Genomic DNA, 26,251 nt, shown 5'->3' on the forward strand with positions numbered 1-26,251 from the left:
ACACATGAATGCATGAGATGTTCAGTGTCCACCAAGCCATACTAGTAATCTTACACATGAATGCATGAGATGTTCAGTGTCCACCAAGCCATACTAGTAATTCTTACACATGAATGCATGAGATGTTCAGTGTCCACCAAGCCATACTAGTAATTCTTAAACATGAATGCATGAGATGTTCAGTGTCCACCAAGCCATACTAGTAATTCTTACACATCAATGCATGAGGTTCAGTGTCCACCAAGCCATACTAGTAATTCTTACACATGAATGCATGAGATGTTCAGTGTCCACCAAGCCATACAAGTAATTCTTACACATGAATGCATGAGATGTTCAGTGTCCACCAAGCCATACTAGTAATCTTACACATCAATGCATGAGATGTTCAGTGTCCACCAAGCCATACTAGTAATTCTTACACATCAATGCATGAGATGTTCAGTGTCCACCAAGCCATACTAGTAATCTTACACATGAATGCATGAGATGTTCAGTGTCCACCAAGCCATACACGTAATTCTTACACATGAATTCATGAGATGTTCAGCGTCCACCAAGCCATACAAGTAATTCTTACACATGAATGCATGAGATGTTCAGTGTCCACCAAGCCATACTAGTAATCTTACACATGAATGCATGAGATGTTCAGTGTCCACCAAGCCATACAAGTAATTCTTACACATGAATGCATGAGATGTTCAGTGTCCACCAAGCCATACTAGTAATCTTACACATGAATGCATGAGATGTTCAGTGTCCACCAAGCCATACTAGTAATTCTTACACATGAATGCATGAGATGTTCAGTGTCCACCAAGCCATACAAGTAATTCTTACACATGAATGCATGAGATGTTCAGTGTCCACCAAGCCATACTAGTAATTCTTACACATGAATGCATGAGATGTTCAGTGTCCACCAAGCCATACTAGTAATCTTACACATGAATGCATGAGATGTTCAGTGTCCACCAAGCCATACAAGTAATTCTTACACATGAATGCATGAGATGTTCAGTGTCCACCAAGCCATACTAGTAATTCTTACACATCAATGCATGAGATGTTCAGTGTCCACCAAGCCATACTAGTAATTCTTAAACATGAATGCATGTGATGTTCAGTGTCCACCAAGCCATACTAGTAATTCTTACACATCAATGCATGAGATGTTCAGTGTCCACAAAGCCATACTAGTAATTCTTACACATCAATGCATGAGATGTTCAGTGTCCACCAAGCCATACTAGTAATCTTACACATGAATGCATGAGATGTTCAGTGTCCACCAAGCCATACAAGTAATTCTTACACATGAATGCATGAGATGTTCAGTGTCCACCAAGCCATACTAGTAATTCTTACACATGAATGCATGAGATGTTCAGTGTCCACCAAGCCATACTAGTAATTCTTAAACATGAATGCATGTGATGTTCAGTGTCCACCAAGCCATACTAGTAATTCTTACACATCAATGCATGAGATGTTCAGTGTCCACCAAGCCATACTAGTAATTCTTACACATCAATGCATGAGATGTTCAGTGTCCACCAAGCCATACTAGTAATCTTACACATCAATGCATGAGATGTTCAGTGTCCACCAAGCCATACAAGTAATTCTTACACATGAATGCATGAGATGTTCAGTGTCCACCAAGCCATACTAGTAATCTTACACATCAATGCATGAGATGTTCAGTGTCCACCAAGCCATACAAGTAATTCTTACACATGAATGCATGAGATGTTCAGTGTCCACCAAGCCATACTAGTAATCTTACACATGAATGCATGAGATGTTCAGTGTCCACCAAGCCATGCTAGCAATATTACACATGAATGCATGAGATGTTCAGTGTCCACCAAGCCATACTAGTAATCTTACACATCAATGCATGAGATGTTCAGTGTCCACCAAGCCATACTAGTAATTCTTACACATCAATGCATGAGATGTTCAGTGTCCACCAAGCCATACTAGTAATCTTACACATGAATGCATGAGATGTTCAGTGTCCACCAAGCCATACTAGTAATCTTACACATGAATGCATGAGATGTTCAGTGTCCACCAAGCCATACAAGTAATTCTTACACATGAATGCATGAGATGTTCAGTGTCCACCAAGCCATACTAGTAATCTTACACATGAATGCATGAGATGTTCAGTGTCCACCAAGCCATACTAGTAATCTTACACATGAATGCATGAGATGTTCAGTGTCCACCAAGCCATACAAGTAATTCTTACACATGAATGCATGAGATGTTCAGTGTCCACCAAGCCATACTAGTAATCTTACACATGAATGCATGAGATGTTCAGTGTCCACCAAGCCATACTAGCAATTAGTAACAAATTTAAAACACACACAAATATAAATTCCTAGTTTTGTTGAAATGGCCTATTCAGACGTCAAGGAAATTAGAAACATGCAGTCAATTCTTGGGCTTTTTTTTATAATTGAGAGATATGGATGCTTTTATACATTTATTTTACATTTATTATAGCCATCAACAGTAACACAATAGAAACTGATTTTCTTGAGGGATTTGATATTTCATTTATAGTAATGAACACTATCAAAACTCTGTAAAGTACTGAAAACTTTTGATTGAAGATTTTTCCTCAATGATTACCGAAGATTTTTAAAAGATTATTATTTTTACTATGTATAATACACACCTTCATTTTAACCTGTATTTTGAAGTTAAAAAAGTGTGCATACTACATGGGGAGAATACAAAATGTTTGAGCAGATGTGGATATTACATTGTATATATTGTTTGACAGAGATACTAATGTGTTGTATATGTTGTTTGACTGAGAGACTAATGTGTTGTATATGTTGTTTGACAAAGAGACTAATGTGTTGTATATGTTGTTTGACCGAGATACCAATGTGTTGTATATGTTGTTTGACAGAGATACCAATGTGTTGTATATGTTGTTTGACTGAGAGACTAATGTGTTGTATATGTTGTTTGACCGAGAGACTAGTGTGTTGTATATGTTGTTTGACCGAGAGACTAATGTGTTGTATATGTTGTTTGACTGAGCGACTAATGTGTTGTATATGTTGTTAGACTGAGAGACTAATGTGTTGTATATGTTGTTTGACAGAGAGACTAATGTGTTGTATATGTTGTTTGACAGAGAGACTAATGTGTTGTATATGTTGTTAGACAGAGTGACTAATGTGTTGTATATGTTGTTAGACTGAGAGACTAATGTGTTGTATATGCTGTTAAACAGAGAGACTAATGTGTTGTATATGCTGTTAGACAGAGAGACTAATGTGTTGTATATGTTGTTAGACTGAGAGACTAATGTGTTGTATATGTTGTTAGACTGAGAGACTAATGTGTTGTATATGTTGTTAGACAGAGAGACTAATGTGTTGTGTATGTTCTTTGACAGATGCTGTAGATATCACAGACAGACTGGTAGACGATTATAGGAAGAGTCTAGTAAGAGAGAAACAAATGTGTTTTGAGTATACATCAATCACATGTTGTTAGACTGAAGAGACTAATGTGTTGTATATGTTGTTAGACTAACTTATTATAAACACAGAAGAGAAACTAATGATGTATTTGAGTTTGTATATGTTGTTAGACTGAGAGACTAATCAGATGGATGTTGTTTAAAAGCCATAGTATTATTATGTTGTTAGACTGAGAGACTAATGTGTTGTATATGTTGTTTAGACAGAGAGACTAATGTGTTGTATATGTTGTTAGACTGTAGAGAAATAAATGATGTATTTGAGTTTGATGACATCAATCAGATGGATGTGAGTTGTTTACAAAACCAGCAGTACTAATGTGTAAACACAGTAAGTATATGATGTGTTATGACATCAGAGATGTAAGTGTGTTGTGTATGTTGTTAGACTGAGATGACATCAATAATGTGTTGTGTATGTTCTTTGACAGATGCTGTAGATATCACAGACAGACTGGTAGACGATTATAGGAAGAGTCAGCAACAAGTCGTGGGTCGCAGTAAGAGAGAAACAAATGATGTATTTGAGTTTGATGACATCAATCAGATGGATGTGAGTTGTTTAAAAACCATGCAGTATTCTAACTTATTATAAACACAGTAAGAGAAATAAATGATGTATTGGAGTTTGAATCTTATCTTAACTTCAGTCAGATGGGTGTGAGTTGTTTAAAAATCATGCAGTATTCTAACCTATTATAAACACAGTAAGAGAAATAAATTATGTATTTGAATCTTATCTTTACTTCAGTCAGATGGATGGGAATTGTCTAACTAACCAGTATTTTAACCTATCGATATCAGAAACACTTCTCAGTGCTAAACTAGCTTGTATATTCTGTCCCATTGCACTACACTTCCACTAATAATAGGAAAGCACTGGAGAAAGAGCATACAAATAAATAAAATGACATCAATACAATAAAGGTTCCATGTCACCAAGGCTGGGTTGATATCTACGAGGGGTGATTGATAAGTTCGTGGCCTACGGTAGAAGGAGTCAGTTTTAGAAAATCAAATACAGCCATTTTTCAACATAGTCCCCTCCTACATTAACACACTTAGTCCAGCGGTCATGGAGCAGATGGATCCCTTCAGTGTAGAAGGCGCCATTTTGGGCCCTCTGAAAGTGGTCCACAGCATTCATAACATCATCATCTGTGGCAAAATGATGATCACCGAGCTCCTTTTTCACTTTCGGGAAGAGGTAGTAGTTAGAGGGAGCCAAATCAGAATAGGGTGGGTGTTCGACAAGTTTGAATCCACATTTCTGGATAGCAGCCATGGCCACTGTGGACCCAATGTGCTGACACCTTGGACATTTGAGGTCCGTTGTGGATGACTGCATGGATGTGTTCCTGAGAGATACCCAATTCAGTGGCAATGTAACGCTCCGTTACTCGTCTGTCTGCCATTATCTAGGCAATAGTCTCTTGTGTGGTGACGGTGACTGGCCTTCCTGGACTGGGGTCATCTTCCAGACTCTCCCTGCCACGTTTGAATTCAGCAGCCTACTTCTTCACCATGCTGTATGCAGGGGCATCCTCCCCTAGTGTGACCAACATGTCTTCATGGATCTTCTTGGGTGATGAGCCCTTGATACCGAGGTAGCGGATGACCGCACGATGGCTGATATTGTCCATATTATCAGAAACCACCGATGCTCAATGTTTGATTATATGTAACCAAAAAAACAACTAGTTAGTAACTTCAAACATTCTGTGTAATCATTCAACAAGTTGACCTGCACTCAGATTCAGTGAAACATGTGCAGCTCATGTACTTCTGCCTTAGGCCACAAACTTATCAATCACCCTTGGTACTGACAGCAAGCATGGAGCACGACCCTGTCAGGTAGTCCCTTGCTGAAATGGAAATATTGCGGTTTCACCATTCATCTCATCATCATCCATGTTCGTAATGTTCAAAAACAATTTGTTTTTATCTCTGTGTTAAATGTGTTTGGCGGGGGGGTTTTAATACAAAAATATAAATAATTGTGGGTGTGGTCACACCTCTGAAATTTAAAATCTGTATAACCCATTTATGATTACACCTAGAACTGTTCAGGTAGCTCATTTCCTGTTGTGTGACCGTCTACGTATATCTTGTATATGGTGTGCTTACTGTCCTGTGTTGTCAATGGTACTTTATTGTTTCTTTTCTCAGAACGCAAAATGGCCTACAAACAGTGGTTTGACAGAAGCCAATGCCACAGATCTGTGCACGACAAAAGTAAGATCGTCACAAGGCTATGATTCTTGTAGGAGTTTTGTTGCTGACAACTTCACAGATGAGATTGATAATTGTGTCACTGACATCCTGGTGAGTGCAACTATGTTAATAATTATATATATATATATATATTATTATTATTATTATTATTATTATTATACACACACACACACACACACACACATATATATATATATATATATATATATATATATATATATATATATATACTAGGCGGCAATAAAAACGCAATCTCGGAAATGATCATGGTTTATTTTATTATGCGAGATCCCATAAAAATGAAACTGATACCACCAGTGAGACCAACCACTGGCCCATCTGACTGGCACTGTCAGCCGCCAACAGTGAATCGCGCATAACGTCTCTGGCGATGTCAACGTCATGGGGGTCAGTATTTCGTGTGACCTCCATGTGCTGCGATGCACGCCTGCAGCCTCCTAGGCATGGACATGTACAGGCGCCTCACCACACGTCGTGGGATGGCTGCCCAGTGATGCTGCAATGCCTGCTGCAGCTCAGCTAAGTTCTGTGGTGGATTCGGTTGGTTTTGAACACGACGTCCCAGCTCGTCCCACATGTGCTCTATTGGGTTCATGTCCGGGGAAACTGCTGGCCAGTCCAACACAGTGACATGGTGGGCACGAAGAAACGCCTGTGTACGCCTGGCAGTGTGCGGCCGAGCGTTGTCTTGCTGGAAGACGAGCCTGTTTCCGCCATGCCGTCTCATCAATGGGAGGAGGACCGGAGTAGGATGTTGTCGACGTAGTGTTGCGCATTAAGGTTTCCCTGTACCACCACGAGTTCGGACCGGAAGTCAGCATTGATGGCGCCCCAAACCATGACTCCGCCGCCCCCGTAGCGGTCCCTCTCCAGAACACAGGCCTGCGCGACACGTTCTCCACGACGGCGGTAAATGCAACGACGTCTGTCCGTGACACTCACGTTAAATCTCGATTCATCCGAGAAGATGACATCTCGCCATCTCCTGGGTCGCAAATGCCCACCATTCCTGGCCCAGGAGGATAAGGCCACGGTAGGGTCGGTGGCAATGCAGTCGTGCTGCGGCAAGACGTCTCCGGACAGTTCGGGCGCTGATGAGTCGTCCCCTGGTTCCCACTTCAGTCCTGGCAGTGCTTGCGGCTGTCAAAAACCGATTGCGCAGGTGCCGCAACCGTATGTTCCGGTCCTGTCTATTGGTCGTTATGCGTGGTGTGCCCGAACGACGGCGGTCACTGACGGTCCCTGTCGTCTGATATCGGTTGAGGAGCCGATTAATGGTTGACGGGTGCACGTGGAACCGTTGTGCTACCCGCAATTGCGAGTTTCTGGCATTCAACAAGCCAATGGCTTGATTCCGATCGGCGTTGTTCAACCGAGGCATCGTGTAGGAGTGAGATACTCATTGCCACCCGCGTGTTCTGAGTGTGCCCGGGTATCAGGAAATGCACGTGCAAAGTGTTATTTCGCCAAGTGGTTGCGTGTGCGCGATTTACCGGATAATGCGTTTTTAGCGTTGTTCCCCTTATGTTGGGAACAGGCCGGAAGTCGACCTTTACTTGCTGCTGAAATAATGTGTACGACTGTACCATGTACATTGACGAATAGCGTCAACGAAGTCCAACCAGAACGTATATTATTTTGACAAAAGGAAATTGCGTTATTAATGACGGCTAGTATATATATATATATATATATATATATATATATATATATATATATATATATATATTCATTCAGTTCATGTTTTCATGCAGGATGGTTTGATTTCTTTTAGCTTAGTTTTAAAATTTCCCTGATGAAGCCTGAACAGGCGAAAATTTTAATTAAAGAGGGATATATGACTTTTAAAGGAGGCTTCTGACTTTTTCTTTATATAAGATATATATATCTTAACATATCTCATTTCTCCGTTGATCCAGTTGACGGACGACATTGCCTGGGCCAAGTCTGCTCTTGCCGATGTTCAGCAGCGATGTTTGTCTGTGGCCGTGCGAAACACAGACAATTGGAAAAAGCCAGCTGATTCTAAGGATCCACCGACGTTACCAGGCGTCATCAAACTGCTGTGTTCAGAGGACTGCAGTGGTCATGGAACATGTGACCAAGGTGAATATCAAGATGAATATCAATAAACATCGTCATATTTTTCAAAATTATGTTAAAGGTCATCAATAGAAATAGAGAAATCGTGGAACATGTGACCAAGGTTAGTGAGAACATCAATAAACATCGTCATATTTTTCAAAATTATGTTAAAGGTCATCAATAGAAATAGAGAAATCATGGAACATGTGAATAAGGTTAGTGTGCACAGGCTTCGAAATGAGCAATGTGTAATGTACAGGTAGCCACAAAAACGAAACCCGGTAACCTAGGTTACCACACATGTATATTTCCATTATTACTATATACAATACCTTCACAAACACACTAATACTGTGTTATTCATTCACACCACTGTTCTCATTGTACCGATACTGGGTACATCTAAATAACACTCAGTTGAGCTAAATGTAGGTGGTGTAGTTTTTAATCAGATTCTGTGGAGAAGGAAGCACCATTCTCGACGTTCTTCATATGTGATAACCTGGACGACAATCTCGACTTATTTCGATGCCTGTGTACACACATCAATATTGTGTTGATAGTTCTCTTATTTAGAAAAAACATGTTAACAGTCATTTATAAAAAATAAAGAACTCAGATATGTGACCAATGTTAGTGTAAACATAGTGATGATTCTCTTATTTCAATAAACATGACAACAGTCATCTTTAGAAATTGTAGCAATCACAGATATGTGACCAATGTTAATGTACAAACAACAACGAACATTGTGTCAATTGTTCTCTTAATAGATAAAAGTACACTGGCCTGTGACTGATCATGCTGTATAGTTTGTGTGAACAATGTATTTTCCAGGAACATGTACCTGTAACGCTGGTTACATTGGCTCTGACTGCTCTCTCCCGTCATCAACGAAGCCGACCCTGCTAGATGAAGAGAACCGCATCACTTGTCAGGTGGATACTCAATTCTGCAACAGCACCATCATCAAGGGAGCTAACTTCTTCAACAGTTCTAAACTAACTTGTCATCTTCAGCAAATTCAGGTGTGTAAATACAAACATCTGATGTAGTTATTTTAAAGTGTGATAGCTGCACTGTAATCACTATAGAACTTGTGGTACTCAACAGTCTGTTTTGAGACAGAGGTTAATAGGCCCCTCGCTAGACCTGTTGGGGTTTTCCTCATCCCATGCTGTGCCCCATGACTGGTATACCAAAGGCTTAATATGTGCTTTCCCCCTGCCTGTTGGAAATGGTGTACAAAAGATCCCTTGTTGCTAATGGAAAAATGTAGGTTTCCTCTGTAAGAACTACAAAATGTTTGAAATTCAACAGCTGATGACTAATTAATCAATATGCTGTAATAGTGTTGTTAAAACTGTATTAGATGTGTGTTAAAGAGGAACCTGCTGCTGCCACATTGGAAGCAAGTCATCTTTTATCGAATAGGGCAGCACGTATGATATCCTTTGATATCCCATTACACATGAAAGTTAATCCTCAGATCATTTAGTGTTTCTTCATATCCCATAGTTTTATAATCACCTTCCAACGATGGTTGAAACTGCTCTACATCCAGTCGGAATGAACTGGACCTCAAAACCATGTTAGTGTAACAATTGTGTAACCCACACATTAATACACTGCACACACAGCAAAGATGGTAATCGATTTTCACTTTCATTTCATTTTATTGGTTAAAAAATATCATGTAATGTCTGGGTTTTAGCTGCTGTAATGATTGCACTGGTAACCACATTATAGACAGTGCAGGAAGGATAAAATAGTCTTGTTCCATGCTCACAGTCATACATACTTGACCCATTGATTAAATCTTGAAGAAGGATCCTCCACTTCAGTGTGAGCACTGTCATTGTACTCTAACGGTACGCCACATTTTGGAGGCGTGCAATCATCTGAGAGAAACTAGAAAAGATATATTTGGTCGAAGAAAGGTGATCAAATTCGATTCCAGCCAGAACTTTTATTGCAATTTCTTTGTGATACTGACTTTTATTCTAAATTTTAATTTGACATATCTGTGATCATTGTATTTTTGTTCATAGTTTGACACCCAATAGCCGATGTATTTTTCATGCTGGGGTGTCGTTAAACATTCATTCATTCATTCATTCATTCTTTGGTAGCCACACGTATTACAAATGTTTTGTTTTGTTTAATCATCAGCTACTGGATCTCAAACATTTGGTAATTTTTACATATCTTCTGAGAGAGGAAACCTGCAAAAAAAAATTATTAGTAGCAAGGGATCTTTTATATGCACTATCCAATAGACAGGATAGTGCATACCATGGCCTTTGATATGCCAGCGTGGTGCACTGGCTGAAATGAGAAATACAGTCCAGTGGGCCCACCAACGGGGATCACTTTACTGCTGGGCTATGTGCCGTCCTCGCATGTATTACACTTACAAACAAACACGGGTTTCGCATTAATTACCTCTCCTATATCTGGCTCTTACACTTACAAACAAACCAAGGGTTTCGCATTAATTACCTCTCCTATATCTGGCTCTTACACTTACAAACAAGCACAAGGGTTTCGCATTAATTACCTCTCCTATATCTGGCTCGTACACTTACAAACAAACACAAGGGTTTTGCATTAATTACCTCTCCTATATCTGGCTCTTACACTTACAAACAAGCACAAGGGTTTCGCATTAATTACCTCTCCTATATCTGGCTCGTACACTTACAAACAAACCAAGGGTTTTGCATTAATTACCTCTCCTATATCTGGCTCTTACACTTACAAACAAGCACAAGGGTTTCGCATTAATTACCTCTCCTATATCTGGCTCGTACACTTACAAACAAACACAAGGGTTTCGCATTAATTACCTCTCCTGTATCTGGCTCGTACACTTACAAACAAACACAAGGGTTTCGCATTAATTACCTCTCCTGTATCTGGCTCTTACACTTACAAACAAACACAAGGGTTTCGCATTAATTACCTCTCCTGTATCTGGCTCTTACACTTACAAACAAACACAAGGGTTTCGCATTAATTACCTCTCCTGTATCTGGCTCTTACACTTACAAACAAACACAAGGGTTTCGCATTAATTATCTCTCCTGTATCTGGCTCTTACACTTACAAACAAACACAAGGGTTTCGCATTAATTACCTCTCCTGTATCTGGCTCTTACACTTACAAACAAACACAAGGGTTTCGCATTAATTACCTCTCCTATATCTGGCTCTTACACTTACACAAGGGTTTTGTATTAATTACCTCTCCTATATCTGGCTCTTACACTTACAAATAAACAAGGGTTTCGCATTAATTACCTCTCCTATATCTGGCTCTTACACTTACAAACAAACACAAGGGTTTCGCATTAATTACCTCTCCTATATCTGGCTCGTACACTTACAAACAAACACAAGGGTTTCGCATTAATTACCTCTCCTATATCTGGCTCGTACACTTACAAACAAACACAAGGGTTTCGCATTAATTACCTCTCCTATATCTGGCTCTTACACTTACAAACAAACACAAGGGTTTTGCATTAATTACCTCTCCTATATCTGGCTCTTACACTTACAAACAAACACAAGGGTTTCGCATTAATTACCTCTCCTGTATCTGGCTCTTACACTTACAAACAAACACAAGGGTTTCGCATTAATTACCTCTCCTATATCTGGCTCTTACACTTACACAAGGGTTTTGTATTAATTACCTCTCCTATATCTGGCTCTTACACTTACAAACAAACACAAGGGTTTCGCATTAATTACCTCTCCTATATCTGGCTCGTACACTTACAAACAAACACAATGGTTTTGCATTAATTACCTCTCCTATATCTGGCTCTTACACTTACAAACAAACACAAGGGTTTCGCATTAATTACCTCTCCTATATCTGGCTCGTACACTTACAAACAAACACAAGGGTTTCGCATTAATTACCTCTCCTATATCTGGCTCTTACACTTACAAACAAACACAAGCGTTTCGCATTAATTACCTCTCCTGTATCTGGCTCTTACACTTACAAACAAACACAAGGGTTTCGCATTAATTACCTCTCCTATATCTGGCTCTTACACTTACACAAGGGTTTCGCATTAATTACCTCTCCTATATCTGGCTCTTACACTTACAAACAAACACAAGGGTTTTGCATTAATTACCTCTCCTGTATCTGGCTCTTACACTTACAAACAAACACAAGGGTCTCCCTGTATCTGGCTCTTACACTTACAAACAAACACAAGGGTTTTGTATTAATTACCTCTCCTATATCTGGCTCTTACACTTACAAACAAACACAAGGGTTTTGTATTAATTACCTCTCCTATATCTGGCTCTTACACTTACACAAGGGTTTTGTATTAATTACCTCTCCTATATCTGGCTCTTACACTTACAAACAAACACAAGAGTTTTGTATTAATTACCTCTCCTATATCTGGCTCTTACACTTACAAACAAACACAAGGGTTTTGTATTAATTACCTCTCCTATATCTGGCTCTTACACTTACAAACAAACACAAGGGTTTTGCATTAATTACCTCTCCTGTATCTGGCTCTTACACTTACAAACAAACACAAGGGTTTTGCATTAATTACCTCTCCTGTATCTGGCTCTTACACTTACAAACAAACAAGGGTTTCCATTAATACCTCTCCTGTATCTGGCTTTACACTTACAAACAAACACAAGGGTTTCGCATTAATTACCTCTCCTGTATCTGGCTCTTACACTTACAAACAAACACAAGGGTTTCGCATTAATTACCTCTCCTGTATCTGGCTCTTACACTTACAAACAAACACAAGGGTTTCGCATTAATTACCTCTCCTATATCTGGCTCTTACACTTACAAACAAACACAAGGGTTTCGCATTAATTACCTCTCCTATATCTGGCTCTTACACTTACAAACAAACACAAGGGTTTCGCATTAATTACCTCTCCTATATCTGGCTCTTACACTTACAAACAAACACAAGGGTTTCGCATTAATTACCTCTCCTGTATCTGGCTCTTACACTTACAAACAAACACAAGGGTTTCGCATTAATTACCTCTCCTATATCTGGCTCTTACACTTACAAACAAACACAAGGGTTTCGCATTAATTACCTCTCCTATATCTGGCTCTTACACTTACAAACAAACACAAGGGTTTCGCATTAATTACCTCTCCTATATCTGGCTCTTACACTTACAAACAAACACAAGGGTTTCGCATTAATTACCTCTCCTATATCTGGCTCTTACACTTACAAACAAACACAAGGGTTTTGCATTAATTACCTCTCCTATATCTGGCTCTTACACTTACAAACAAACACAAGGGTTTCGCATTAATTACCTCTCCTATATCTGGCTCTTACACTTACAAACAAACACAAGGGTTTTGCATTAATTACCTCTCCTGTATCTGGCTCTTACACTTACAAACAAACACAAGGGTTTTGCATTAATTACCTCTCCTGTATCTGGCTCTTACACTTACAAACAAACACAAGGGTTTTGCATTAATTACCTCTCCTATATCTGGCTCTTACACTTACAAACAAACACAAGGGTTTTGCATTAATTACCTCTCCTGTATCTGGCTCTTACACTTACAAACAAACACAAGGGTTTCGCATTAATTACCTCTCCTATATCTGGCTCTTACACTTACAAACAAACACAAGGGTTTCGCATTAATTACCTCTCCTATATCTGGCTCTTACACTTACAAACAAACACAAGGGTTTTGCATTAATTACCTCTCCTATATCTGGCTCTTACACTTACAAATAAACAAGGGTTTCGCATTAATTACCTCTCCTATATCTGGCTCTTACACTTACAAACAAACACAAGGGTTTCGCATTAATTACCTCTCCTATATCTGGCTCTTACACTTACAAACAAACACAAGGGTTTCGCATTAATTACCTCTCCTATATCTGGCTCTTACACTTACAAACAAACACAAGGGTTTCGCATTAATTACCTCTCCTATATCTGGCTCTTACACTTACAAACAAACACAAGGGTTTCGCATTAATTACCTCTCCTATATCTGGCTCTTACACTTACAAACAAACACAAGGGTTTCGCATTAATTACCTCTCCTATATCTGGCTCTTACACTTACAAACAAACACAAGGGTTTCGCATTAATTACCTCTCCTATATCTGGCTCTTACACTTACAAACAAACACAAGGGTTTCGCATTAATTACCTCTCCTATATCTGGCTCTTACACTTACAAACAAACACAAGGGTTTCGCATTAATTACCTCTCCTATATCTGGCTCTTACACTTACAAACAAACACAAGGGTTTCGCATTAATTACCTCTCCTATATCTGGCTCTTACACTTACAAACAAACACAAGGGTTTCGCATTAATTACCTCTCCTATATCTGGCTCTTACACTTACAAACAAACACAAGGGTTTCGCATTAATTACCTCTCCTATATCTGGCTCTTACACTTACAAACAAACACAAGGGTTTCGCATTAATTACCTCTCCTATATCTGGCTCTTACAAACAAACACAAGGGTTTCGCATTAATTACCTCTCCTATATCTGGCTCTTACACTTACAAACAAACACAAGGGTTTCGCATTAATTACCTCTCCTATATCTGGCTCTTACACTTACAAACAAACACAAGGGTTTCGCATTAATTACCTCTCCTATATCTGGCTCTTACACTTACAAACAAACACAAGGGTTTCGCATTAATTACCTCTCCTATATCTGGCTCTTACACTTACAAACAAACACAAGGGTTTCGCATTAATTACCTCTCCTATATCTGGCTCTTACACTTACAAACAAACACAAGGGTTTCGCATTAATTACCTCTCCTGTATCTGGCTCTTACACTTACAAACAAACACAAGGGTTTCGCATTAATTACCTCTCCTATATCTGGCTCTTACACTTACACAAGGGTTTCGCATTAATTACCTCTCCTATATCTGGCTCTTACACTTACAAACAAACACAAGGGTTTTGCATTAATTACCTCTCCTATATCTGGCTCTTACACTTACAAACAAACACAAGGGTTTCGCATTAATTACCTCTCCTATATCTGGCTCTTACACTTACAAACAAACACAAGGGTTTTGCATTAATTACCTCTCCTGTATCTGGCTCTTACACTTACAAACAAACACAAGGGTTTTATATTAATTACCTCTCCTGTATCTGGCTCTTACACTTACAAACAAACACAAGGGTTTCGCATTAATTACCTCTCCTATATCTGGCTCTTACACTTACAAACAAACACAAGGGTTTCGCATTAATTACCTCTCCTATATCTGGCTCTTACACTTACAAACAAACACAAGGGTTTCGCATTAATTACCTCTCCTATATCTGGCTCTTACACTTACAAACAAACACAAGGGTTTCGCATTAATTACCTCTCCTATATCTGGCTCTTACACTTACAAACAAACACAAGGGTTTCGCATTAATTACCTCTCCTATATCTGGCTCTTACACTTACAAACAAACACAAGGGTTTCGCATTAATTACCTCTCCTATATCTGGCTCTTACACTTACAAACAAACACAAGGGTTTCGCATTAATTACCTCTCCTATATCTGGCTCTTACACTTACAAACAAACACAAGGGTTTCGCATTAATTACCTCTCCTATATCTGGCTCTTACACTTACAAACAAACACAAGGGTTTTGCATTAATTACCTCTCCTATATCTGGCTCTTACACTTACAAACAAACACAAGGGTTTTGCATTAATTACCTCTCCTATATCTGGCTCTTACACTTACAAACAAACACAAGGGTTTCGCATTAATTACCTCTCCTATATCTGGCTCTTACACTTACAAACAAACACAAGGGTTTTGCATTAATTACCTCTCCTATATCTGGCTCTTACACTTACAAACAAACACAAGGGTTTCGCATTAATTACCTCTCCTATATCTGGCTCTTACACTTACAAACAAACACAAGGGTTTCGCATTAATTACCTCTCCTATATCTGGCTCTTACACTTACAAACAAACACAAGGGTTTTGCATTAATTACCTCTCCTATATCTGGCTCTTACACTTACAAACAAACACAAGGGTTTCGCATTAATTACCTCTCCTATATCTGGCTCTTACACTTACAAACAAACACAAGGGTTTCGCATTAATTACCTCTCCTGTATCTGGCTCTTACACTTACAAACAAACACAAGGGTTTCGCATTAATTACCTCTCCTGTATCTGGCTCTTACACTTACAAACAAACCATGGGTTTTGCATTAATTACCTCTCCTATATCTGGCTCTTACACTTACAAACAAACACAAGGGTTTTGCATTAATTACCTCTCCTGTATCTGGCTCTTACACTTACAAACAAACACAATGGTTTTGCATTAATTACCTCTCCTGTATCTGGCTCTTACACTTACAAACAAACACAAGGGTTTTGCATTAATTACCTCTCCTGTATCTGGCTCTTACACTTACAAACAAACACAAGGGTTTTGCATTAATTACCTCTCCTATATCTGGCTCTTACACTTACAAACAAACACAAGGGTTTCGCATTAATTACCTCTCCTATATCTGGCTCTTACACTTACAAACAAACACAAGGGTTTCGCATTAATTACCTCTCCTATATCTAGCTCTTACACTTACAAAACCCCAAGGGTTTCGCATTAATTACCTCTCCTATATCTGGCTCTTACACTGATAAGATGGATTAACTTCATGTTTGACATCATTACACAGGTATCAGCAAGTGGATACACATCTGAAGGCAAGCAGGAGACAGTGCCCGCAGTGTATCGCAGTCTTTATGAAGTCAGGTGTCCGCTGCGCCTGCAAAACGTTCAGAGTTTCTCCATTTCTGTCAGTAATGACGGAAGTTCAAAGAGCAGTGAACAAGCCTTCTTTCTAGCGTATCACTCCGTGTGTCTGCAGTGTTCCTTCAATGGCAGTCAGCCTTTATGTCCAATCACGGTTTGTACATAAAAATACATATTCTAACAGTCAGACTTTATGTCCAATCAAGGTTAGTACATAAAAATACACATTCTGGCAGGATCACTTGGCTACACATAATAAATAAATAACTGGCAGGAGTATCTGACAACACAATTAAAATCCGGCAGAATTACATGAGTATACATAATTCAATAAACTGGCAGAATTACTTGAGTATACATAATTCAATAAACTGTCAGAATTACTTGAGTATACATAATTCAATAAACTGGCAGAATTACTTGAGTATACATAATTCAATAAACTGTCAGAATTACTTGAGTATACATAATTCAATAAACTGGCAGAATTACTTGAGTATACATAATTCAATAAACTGTCAGAATTACATGAGTATACATAATTCAATAAACTGGCAGAATTACTTGAATATACATAATTCAATAAACTGGCAGAATAGACTTCTTTCACATTCCACTGCGCATGTGCCCGTTGCGGAGTTACTCGAGGACGCAAACCGCGAGATTTCGCGAGATCTCGCCAAAATAGACCTATCTGCAAATTGGGGGGCAAAAGCAATGGGAGGCCACGACCATTGTTCAATTATTAACTGTTCCAACCGCATATGTCCGGGAAATTCGTTATCCTTCCATCGATATCCAGCCAATGGATATCGGAAACGATTGTGGGTAATCGTTTCACGTAGAAAACAATTTTAATGTTACTCTAAGTACGAGGGTTTGTTCGGCACATTTTGTAGGAGGGAAGCCAGTGAACGCATAAGGGACCAAAACTTTACCGGTTCTGTACAGGACGTTCCTACACAGGGTGGTCTAGTATACTTAGATATGGTGGAAAACACATTAACTGTAAAGAAAATAAATATATTTTGTATAATACTCAATGCGTTCATGTTGACACTGTATAAAAACGTGTGTATGGGTAAACAGAACGGCACCTACCTTCAACACCCCCCCCCCCCCTCAAATCCCCCTTTTTTAAATTCCCACTTTATGGATATACATGTAACAGCATAAATTCTCTTCTTTTTTAAACTTTTCCCAATTAGATAGACACTAAGAAAAATGCAACAAAACACCTTCTGATATATATGATATTTTCGACATTATTTTCTGAATGTCAATTATATTAGCTAGACCATAATGTCACGCATGGTATTGTTCCATTTTGATGAAAGTGGGTCTAAGCAACCCATAAATGAATTAAAATCCACTGTCATTGACACTGTCGACTAGTTCTAATGGCGAAAACATGCTTACATTTGCACGTAAATTAGGGCGAAAGCGAAAGGTCTGCTAAGTGCCCATAACTTGCTTTTTCACAAAGCGCTTCATTTCCACGCTTTGCACGTGTATTCCATGTTCCCAATGCTGAATTTCCGTATAATTGGAGCTTGCGTTCGTGTACGGTGCACACTCCAAATTCAACAATGGTACGACTTCAACTGACTATCGAAGATCGAGGAAGGGCTATTGCTTGGCTTCAGGATGGCAATACGCAAAGCAATGTTGCTCTGAGACTTGGTGTCAGTCAGAGTGTCGTTGGCCGACTGTGGCAACGGTACCAAGCAACGAATTCTGTTAGAAATCGTCTACGTTCGGGAAGACCCCGAAGCACTACAAATAGAGAGGACCGCTACATCACCAATATGGCTCTACGTCAACGCACAACCACTGCACGCCGATTACGTGACAATCTGCGGACTGCGACTGGAACTCGAGTGTCTGATCAAACCATACGCAATCATCTGAGAGCCAATAATATACGCTGCCGTCGCCAGGCTGTTCGACCACCACTCCTACCACGTCACAGAACGGCCAGACGTCACTGGTGCACGCTTCATCTGCGGTGGCAACGTGTTCAGTGGGGTCGATTGATGTTCACTGATGAGTCCAGGTTTAGTCTCCAGTTCAACGACGGTCGGGTTCGTGTCTACAGACGTCCTGGGGAGCGCTTCGCTGACGTTAACGTTAGACAACGTCACCGGTTCGGTGGTGGCAGCGTCATGGTGTGGGGCGGCATCTCTATCCACCACAGGACCCCCCTCTATGTGGTGGATGGCAATCTGTATGGAATCCGCTATCTGAATGAGATTATCCGGCCGTTGGTTCTACCAGGCCTTCAGCAGATTGGCGGCGGGGCAGTTCTGCAGGATGACAATGCCAGACCCCACCGCGCCAGGGTGGTAACGGACTTTCTCAGACAACAAGGTATCGCCAGGATGGATTGGCCAGCATATTCGCCTGACTTGGCCCCAATAGAGAACGCCTGGGACGAATTACGCAGGAGAGTTCGGGATAACATGCCCCTCCGGCCAACCTTCATGATCTGGGTCAACTTCTTATGGCAGAGTGGCAGGCCATTCCCTAAGAGTTCTTCAGACGTCTGATCAACAGCATGAGGCAACGATGTGTCGAGTGTATTCACGCCAGGGGTGGATTCACACACTATTAAACGAATGTTCTAATGTGTAAAATCCATGTTTGACAACCTTCAACTTTGACAGCATGTCATGTGACTTTCTTGTATACAGTGACGTTTATTTGTGGTTTTTTGTAAATATGGAACAATAAATAAAAAAATTGGTGTAGTTTACATCATCAATCTAATACACTCTGAAACTTATTTGGTTATAAATTTTTGACCCTTAAATTCTTTTGAGTAGTATATATATATATATATATATATATATATATATATATATATATATATATATATATCAGTCAAACCTGTCCTAGCGGCCACCTGTACTCAGCGGTCACCTGCCTTAAGCGGCCACTTTTTTCCTCCCAAACGATTTATAATGTAAATGCACCTGTAATAAGCGGTCACCTGTTTAACGCGGCCAGCGGCAACCTAAATCGGATCCCAAATCGCTAAAAATACCTGCATTAAGCGGCCACAGTAAAGTTTTACTCTTATATAAAAGGGATATTTTAACAACAGCGATAAGGTGCAGCAAATAACCGATCTTCACACCTTCAGGAATAATAGTACCCATCAGTCCCGACATCTCCACTGTGTATCAATTAAGGAAGTATGAATCTGACATGCATCTAATTGCCTCTGGACAGGCTACGCTTGACATTTGTAGATTCACTTACTATAACAATACATCGCATGAAGTCGGAATTAAATAATTAAATGGAAAAAGAAAACAAACTTGTGGAGAACGGTTAATTTAATATATTCTATTTGCATTATTTTTTAAGGAGACAACATGTCAAAAGTTGATTTATAGTCAACTATGAAGCACACATCCGTTAATTAGCAGTACAGACGGTAAAACAAGAAACAACAACAAATGTTTTAAAGACTATATATGTGGCAACCTGTACTCGGCGGCCACGTTTATCTACTCCCTTGTGTGGCCGCATAAGACAGTTTTGACTGTATATATATATATATACTCTTCAAAAGAAGAAACGCAAAACCACATTGTCGTAACATTTGGAGAATTGATTTAATTATTGAATGGTGAGTCCGATAATTACCAAATGTTGCAGGATTGTTCACAATTCACTCTAGTCCATTGTGAGTAAGTGATAGGACACACCACCAAGGTCAAGGTCATCTGGAGTCAATACCGGGTGTGGCCTCCGCGTGTGTTGACAACTGCCTGGCACCGCCTGCCCATTGAAGCAACCAGAGTACGGATGACGTCCCGGGGGATGGTGGCCCACTCGGCCTGCAAGGCTGCTGCCAGCTCGGGCAGGGTCTGGGGCTGTGGTTGTCGCTGTCGGAGGCGTCGGTCCAACTCGTCCCATAGATGCTCAATTGGGTTCAAATCCGGTGATATCGATGGCCAAGGAAGGACATTAATGTTGTTGTTCTGTAGGAAAGCCGTTGTGAGACGTGCTGTGTGAGGCCTGGCGTTGTCATGTTGGAACACTGCGTTGGCGTTGGCCATAACTGGAACGATGTGTGGCCGGAGGATCTGGTCAATGTAGCCCTGTGCATTCAGGTTGCCCTGCACGTGGACCAGGTCAGTTCTGCCAGTGTGTGAAATGGCTGCCCACACCATGACACTACCCCCGCCGAATCTGTCCACTTCCTGCACGCAGTTTGCCGCATAACGTTCACCACGGCGCCTATACACGCGACATCTTCCATCATGACGTCGGAGCAGAAATCGGGACTCGTCACTGAACCACACCTGTCTCCATCGCAGTTGAGGCCATTGTCGATGAATCTGGCACCACTGCAGTCGGAGTCGACGGTGTTGTGGTGTTAAGATGACACCTCGAACTGGACGTCTGGCACGAATTCCTACCTCACGTAGGCGGTTCCGTACGGTCTGGTCGGATATCCTGCGCAAACCTGGTATTGCTGCGGCTGTGGAGGTGGCAGTAGTCAATCGTTCCCGAAGGTGGCGTACCCGGGGGTAGCGGTCCGGCCCGGGGGTAGTGACCCGTGGTCGACCGGATCTAGGAAGGTCACGTGTTGATCCATGTTGCTGGTAACAGTCCCACAGTCTGGAGATGGTGCTTGGGGACACATGGAATGCCCTGGCAACGGCCGTTCTGGATTCGCCTGCGTCTAGTCGGCCGATGGCATTGTTTCTCTGCGGTTCACTGAGACGTGGCATGTCCTGGATTGTCAACTGTCAGCCAGATACAGAGGCCAGGCAAGCGAACACCCTGCACTTTTATACTGTCGGTGTTCATGTTGCATGTGCAGACAACGCACGTGCAGTGGTGACATGGTTTGCACGTGGCTGAGTTTTTGCGAATATTCACATTTTGGAACTTTATTGTACAGTAGCTGCGTTTTATCGAATGTAACCGTGGGAATGTGTTTGGGACATGCAATGACCTTATATTCACAAAGCATGAACCGGTAGGAAACATAAAATCGGAGTTATAACCCATTTGTACCCTTTTGCGTTTCTTTTTTTGAAGAGTATATATATATATATATATGTGTGTGTGTGTGTGTGTGTATATACTCTCTCTCTCTCCCTCAAATATATATATCGATCGATGCCATAACCTGTCGATGCCATAACCTATGGAATCTGTCAAATGTTTTGTTTATACTTTTTACGAGATAGTCTTTTAATCTGGCGTTATCAAAATCCTCGGATACAAGTCACAGAGACTTTGTCCAAGTTGTTGCACTGCTTTTTAATTTGAACCATTCCGCTGTAAATTTCAGCGGACTGTTTTCTACGGCCATTATACCATCTAATTCGAAATATGTACATGTTAGTTGCCAAAGTTTAAAAGTCTCCTACGAAGCTACTCAAGTCGCCCATAACAACCTGTCTGTCACGCCCCCCAATTTGTAAATAGACTAGTTTCAGTCTATTTTGTCAAGGGACGTTACTCTTGGCGCGCATGCGCAACAGGAATGTGAAATACCTCTATTACTTGTATCTGGTTTACTGTTGGATCATTAGGTGGAGATTTAACATATAGTATTGATGTAGTTCCACATTTCCACTAGATTTTGTACTTGATATTTGATACTGATTAGGGTGGGGCTTAGTTTGATACCAATAGATTTTGTACTTGATATTTGATACTGATTAGGGTTGGGGTTATTTTGATACCAATAGATTTTGTACTTGATATTTGATACCGATTAGGGTTGGGGTTATTTTGATACCAATAGATTTTGTATTTGATATTTGATACTGATTAGGGTGGGGTTTATTTTGATACCAATAGATTTTGTATTTGATATTTGATACTGATTAGGGTTGGGGTTATTTTGATACCAATAGATTTTATACTTGATATTTGATACCGATTAGGGTTGGGGTTTATTTTGATACCAATAGATTTTGTACTTGATATTTGATACCGATTAGGGTTGGGGTTTATTTTGATACCAATAGATTTTGTACTTGATATTTGATACCGATTAGGGTTGGGGTTTATTTTGATACCAATAGATTTTGTACTTGATATTTGATACCGATTAGGGTTGGGGTTATTTTGATACCAATAGATTTTGTATTTGATATTTGATACTGATTAGGGTGGGGTTTATTTTGATACCAATAGATTTTATACTTGATACAACTAAGGGTTGGTACTGTTGGATTTACTTTTGGACTATACTGAGTAGGATTTAAGCAGCATTGATACAGATATTTTTACTTGAGGATCAGTAGGTAACCTTTCATTTCATTTCAACTTATTGTTGTGCTTATATCCAATTAAGGTTCAAGCACGCTGTCCTGGGCACACACCTCATCTATCTGGGCTGTTTGTCCAGAACAGTGGGTTAGTTGTTAGTAGTTAGTGAGAGAGAAGAGGGTGTAGTGGCCTTACACCTACCCAGTGACCCCTTAAGAACTCGCTTTGGGTTGGAGCCGGTACCGGGATGTGAAGCCTGTAGTCTGATGGCTTAGCCACTGCGCCACCGAGGCCAGTAGTAGGTAACTACTTGAGGTATCAGTTATATATGACCATAGGTGTACAGACCCATTCGTGTAGGGGGCAGGCTTGTTTTTGCCCAAACTAAACAAATATGGCCAAATCTGGATATCAACATTTATTCATAATAGTATTACTGTCAAACAGTTAAATAGGAGTGCATACTAATCACTACGCATTTTTACATGGTTTACAACTAATTTTGCTCGTATAATGATGGAAATATATGTTAAAAAGGTCTCAGGTTAGCACATTTTGCTTGAATATCTCGATCGTTTTTGCCCGAATTTGATAATTTGTTCCAAGTCTGAAATGTTTATGTATATGACTGTCTTGTTTTAGGATTCGTCCTGTCTGATAGAGGGACAGTGCTACACTGCAGACAGCAACAACATCGACGATGCCTGTCTTCTTTGTGACCCGGCGCAGTCAGCCACGTCGTGGACTACAAGTAGCAGTGAGTTTTTTAAACAGTTAATATTTCAGTTAGACTTTGTGCAAGAGGAATATTTGAGTTGGATAGTTATAAACAGTTAATATTTCAGTTAGACTTTGTGCAAGAGGAATATTTGAGTTGGATAGTTATAAACAGTTAATATTTCAGTTAGACTTTGTGCAAGAAGAATGTGAGTTGGATAGTTTTAAACAGTTAATATTTCAGTTAGACTTTGTGCAAGAGGAATATTTGAGTTGGATAGTTATAAACAGTTAATATTTCAGTTAGACTTTGTGCAAGAAGAATGTGAGTTGGATAGTTTTAAACAGTTAATATTTCAGTTAGACTTTGTGCAAGAAGAATATGTGAGTTGGATAGTTTTAAACAGTTAATATTTCAGTTAGACTTTGTGCAAGAAGAATATGTGAGTTGGATAGTTTTAAACAGTTAATATTTTGTTTGATGTTCTCTAAATGAAAAGTGTTATTTTAAAAGGTCTAAATAGTTAACATTATTTATTAGTTGGATATTCTGCAAGTGAAAAGTATGATGTTTGTTAACTCATACTGTTTATGACCATGACTTTCTATTCATTCTATGACCATGGCATATTTGAGTTAGTGATGTTCTGTTTGTGTCATCTCTACAGAAGCTGAGTGTAAGCGTACGACTGTGACTCCGCCGCGGAACCCGGAGCTGGTTGAGTACAACACCCGTGTGGCTGTGATCGTCTCCGCCTGTGTGGCCGGCGTCCTGCTGCTCGTCGTCTTTGCAGTCGTCGCGTTCATCGCCAGAAGGTGACCAGTCTTCTATGTCTCACCAAAATTGTCCATATTATCCAAGACTTTTATTTTTTTTTTTCTTTATTTAACCATCCAAGACATGCTTATGGTTCCAGATGATGCTTTGCAATTAGGTGTAATTGTTGGTGCTAGCATGTCGATAATCTGTGATACTGAACTAAAAATGCTCTTTGAAACATATGTGCAGCAGAATGAAGCAACATTTACACTTTATGATATTCTTAACTCTTCTCTGTGTTTCAGGCGACACAACAAACACAAAGCCCGGCTGAACGCATACGAGGAGCCGCAGCCTCCCTACGAGAGAACGTACGACGGATCGTTCGGCCTCCGCACTGACAAAAACCTCATGTTTTACAACCCAGCTCTAGAAAGGCCAGAGTACTACGATGCAACTCTATAAACACTGAATAAATCTGAATTACCAGTGTAACTCTACAAACACTGAATAAACCTGAATTATCCGTGCATCTCTATAAACACAGAATAACCTGACTTATCAGTGCATCTCTATAAACACAGAATTAACCTGAATTATTAGTGTATCTCTATAAACACAGAATAAATATGAACTGTTGGGGCAACTCTATAAACACAGAAAAACCTGAATTATCAGTGAAACATAAAACCACATCATACCCACTTATAATAATGACATTCAACCACACATTTTATATTTGTGTATTCCCATATTTAAGACTAAATATTTGTGTTATGTAAATATATTATATAAAGATGTTTTTACATTGCCGACATATCCGTTCTATTTTCGTTGACACTGTTATACATGTTCAGTTATGATATTTAATTTGTGTATGTTTATTACTGTCAAATTAACAATGTGCATGTTTATTACTGTCAAATTAACAATGTGCATGTTTATTACTGTCAAATTAACAATGTGCATGTTTATTACTGTCAAATTAACAATGTGTATGTTTATTACTGTCAAATTAACAATGTGCATGAAGAGCATCTCTTACCTATTGGTTGTTGACATTTTCGAAGATTGTGGATCATTTAGGAGATGTATTGACTGGTTAAACTCATCTTTCAATCGGTTTTATTATTTGAGCAAGAAGCGTAATGTGTTGTTTGAATGTTTTATATAAAATATGTCAACAAAAATAAAAAAATTTTCATGTTAATATTAACGCTCACAAATGAAATGAAATAAAAAAATTATCTTGTAATATGCAAAGTGATACTCAAACAATCAAATTTTAATAATATTTTTCCTTTGTTCCTGGAATAAGATCAGGTTGGACTTCCAGCAATGTTATTTTTGTTATCAACGTGATATATATGTATTGTTAATCAGAATATAGTTTACGTATGTTTCTTATATTTTCTTATGAGCCATTTACAGTGCATGTTTGATAATCACAGTCTATTAGTGCTTTTTGTTAGTTTTATAATTACTATTTTTTCAACAAGAAATTGTTTTTCTTTAATCTTTTATTTTTTAGTAATAAATACTTATTTTCATACTTCTGTTCTGTTAATAGTGTTATAACCTTGTTGTAGAAGTGGAGAATGTATACGGACGTCCAAAAGAAACTGTACCATGTTCGTCTTCAGGACCACCATTCCCCTAGGAGATCATAGTCAAACTGCGTCATGTTCCCAGTTTACTATCCAAAATTTATAACATTCACCAGTTACTACTACAAAATGTCTGTACAACCATGTACAGAATCCACCTCCTACTTTTATACAATGTATACATATACCAAAATGTCAGCTCATAGTTTTTTTACAATGTACAATG

At 39.4% G+C, this 26,251-nt stretch overlaps 1 protein-coding gene across 1 annotated transcript in view; it reads left to right on the forward strand.

The window, feature by feature from the left end:
- LOC121382817 overlaps positions 1 to 25,968 on the forward strand; it is a 74,723-nt gene extending 48,755 nt beyond the window's left edge. The window contains exons 21-28 of the mRNA XM_041512441.1: positions 3,952 to 4,073; positions 5,690 to 5,845; positions 7,696 to 7,882; positions 8,699 to 8,889; positions 16,619 to 16,849; positions 23,584 to 23,698; positions 24,327 to 24,474; positions 24,724 to 25,968. Coding sequence (XP_041368375.1) covers positions 3,952 to 4,073; positions 5,690 to 5,845; positions 7,696 to 7,882; positions 8,699 to 8,889; positions 16,619 to 16,849; positions 23,584 to 23,698; positions 24,327 to 24,474; positions 24,724 to 24,883 — 1,310 coding nt within the window. The 3' untranslated portion in view covers positions 24,884 to 25,968. The remainder of the gene's footprint in view (positions 1 to 3,951; positions 4,074 to 5,689; positions 5,846 to 7,695; positions 7,883 to 8,698; positions 8,890 to 16,618; positions 16,850 to 23,583; positions 23,699 to 24,326; positions 24,475 to 24,723) is intronic.
- The last annotated feature ends 283 nt before the right edge of the window (positions 25,969 to 26,251 follow it).

The sequence above is a fragment of the Gigantopelta aegis genome, chromosome 10 (assembly GCF_016097555.1).
Source record: "Gigantopelta aegis isolate Gae_Host chromosome 10, Gae_host_genome, whole genome shotgun sequence".
NCBI lineage: Eukaryota > Metazoa > Mollusca > Gastropoda > Neomphalida > Peltospiridae > Gigantopelta > Gigantopelta aegis.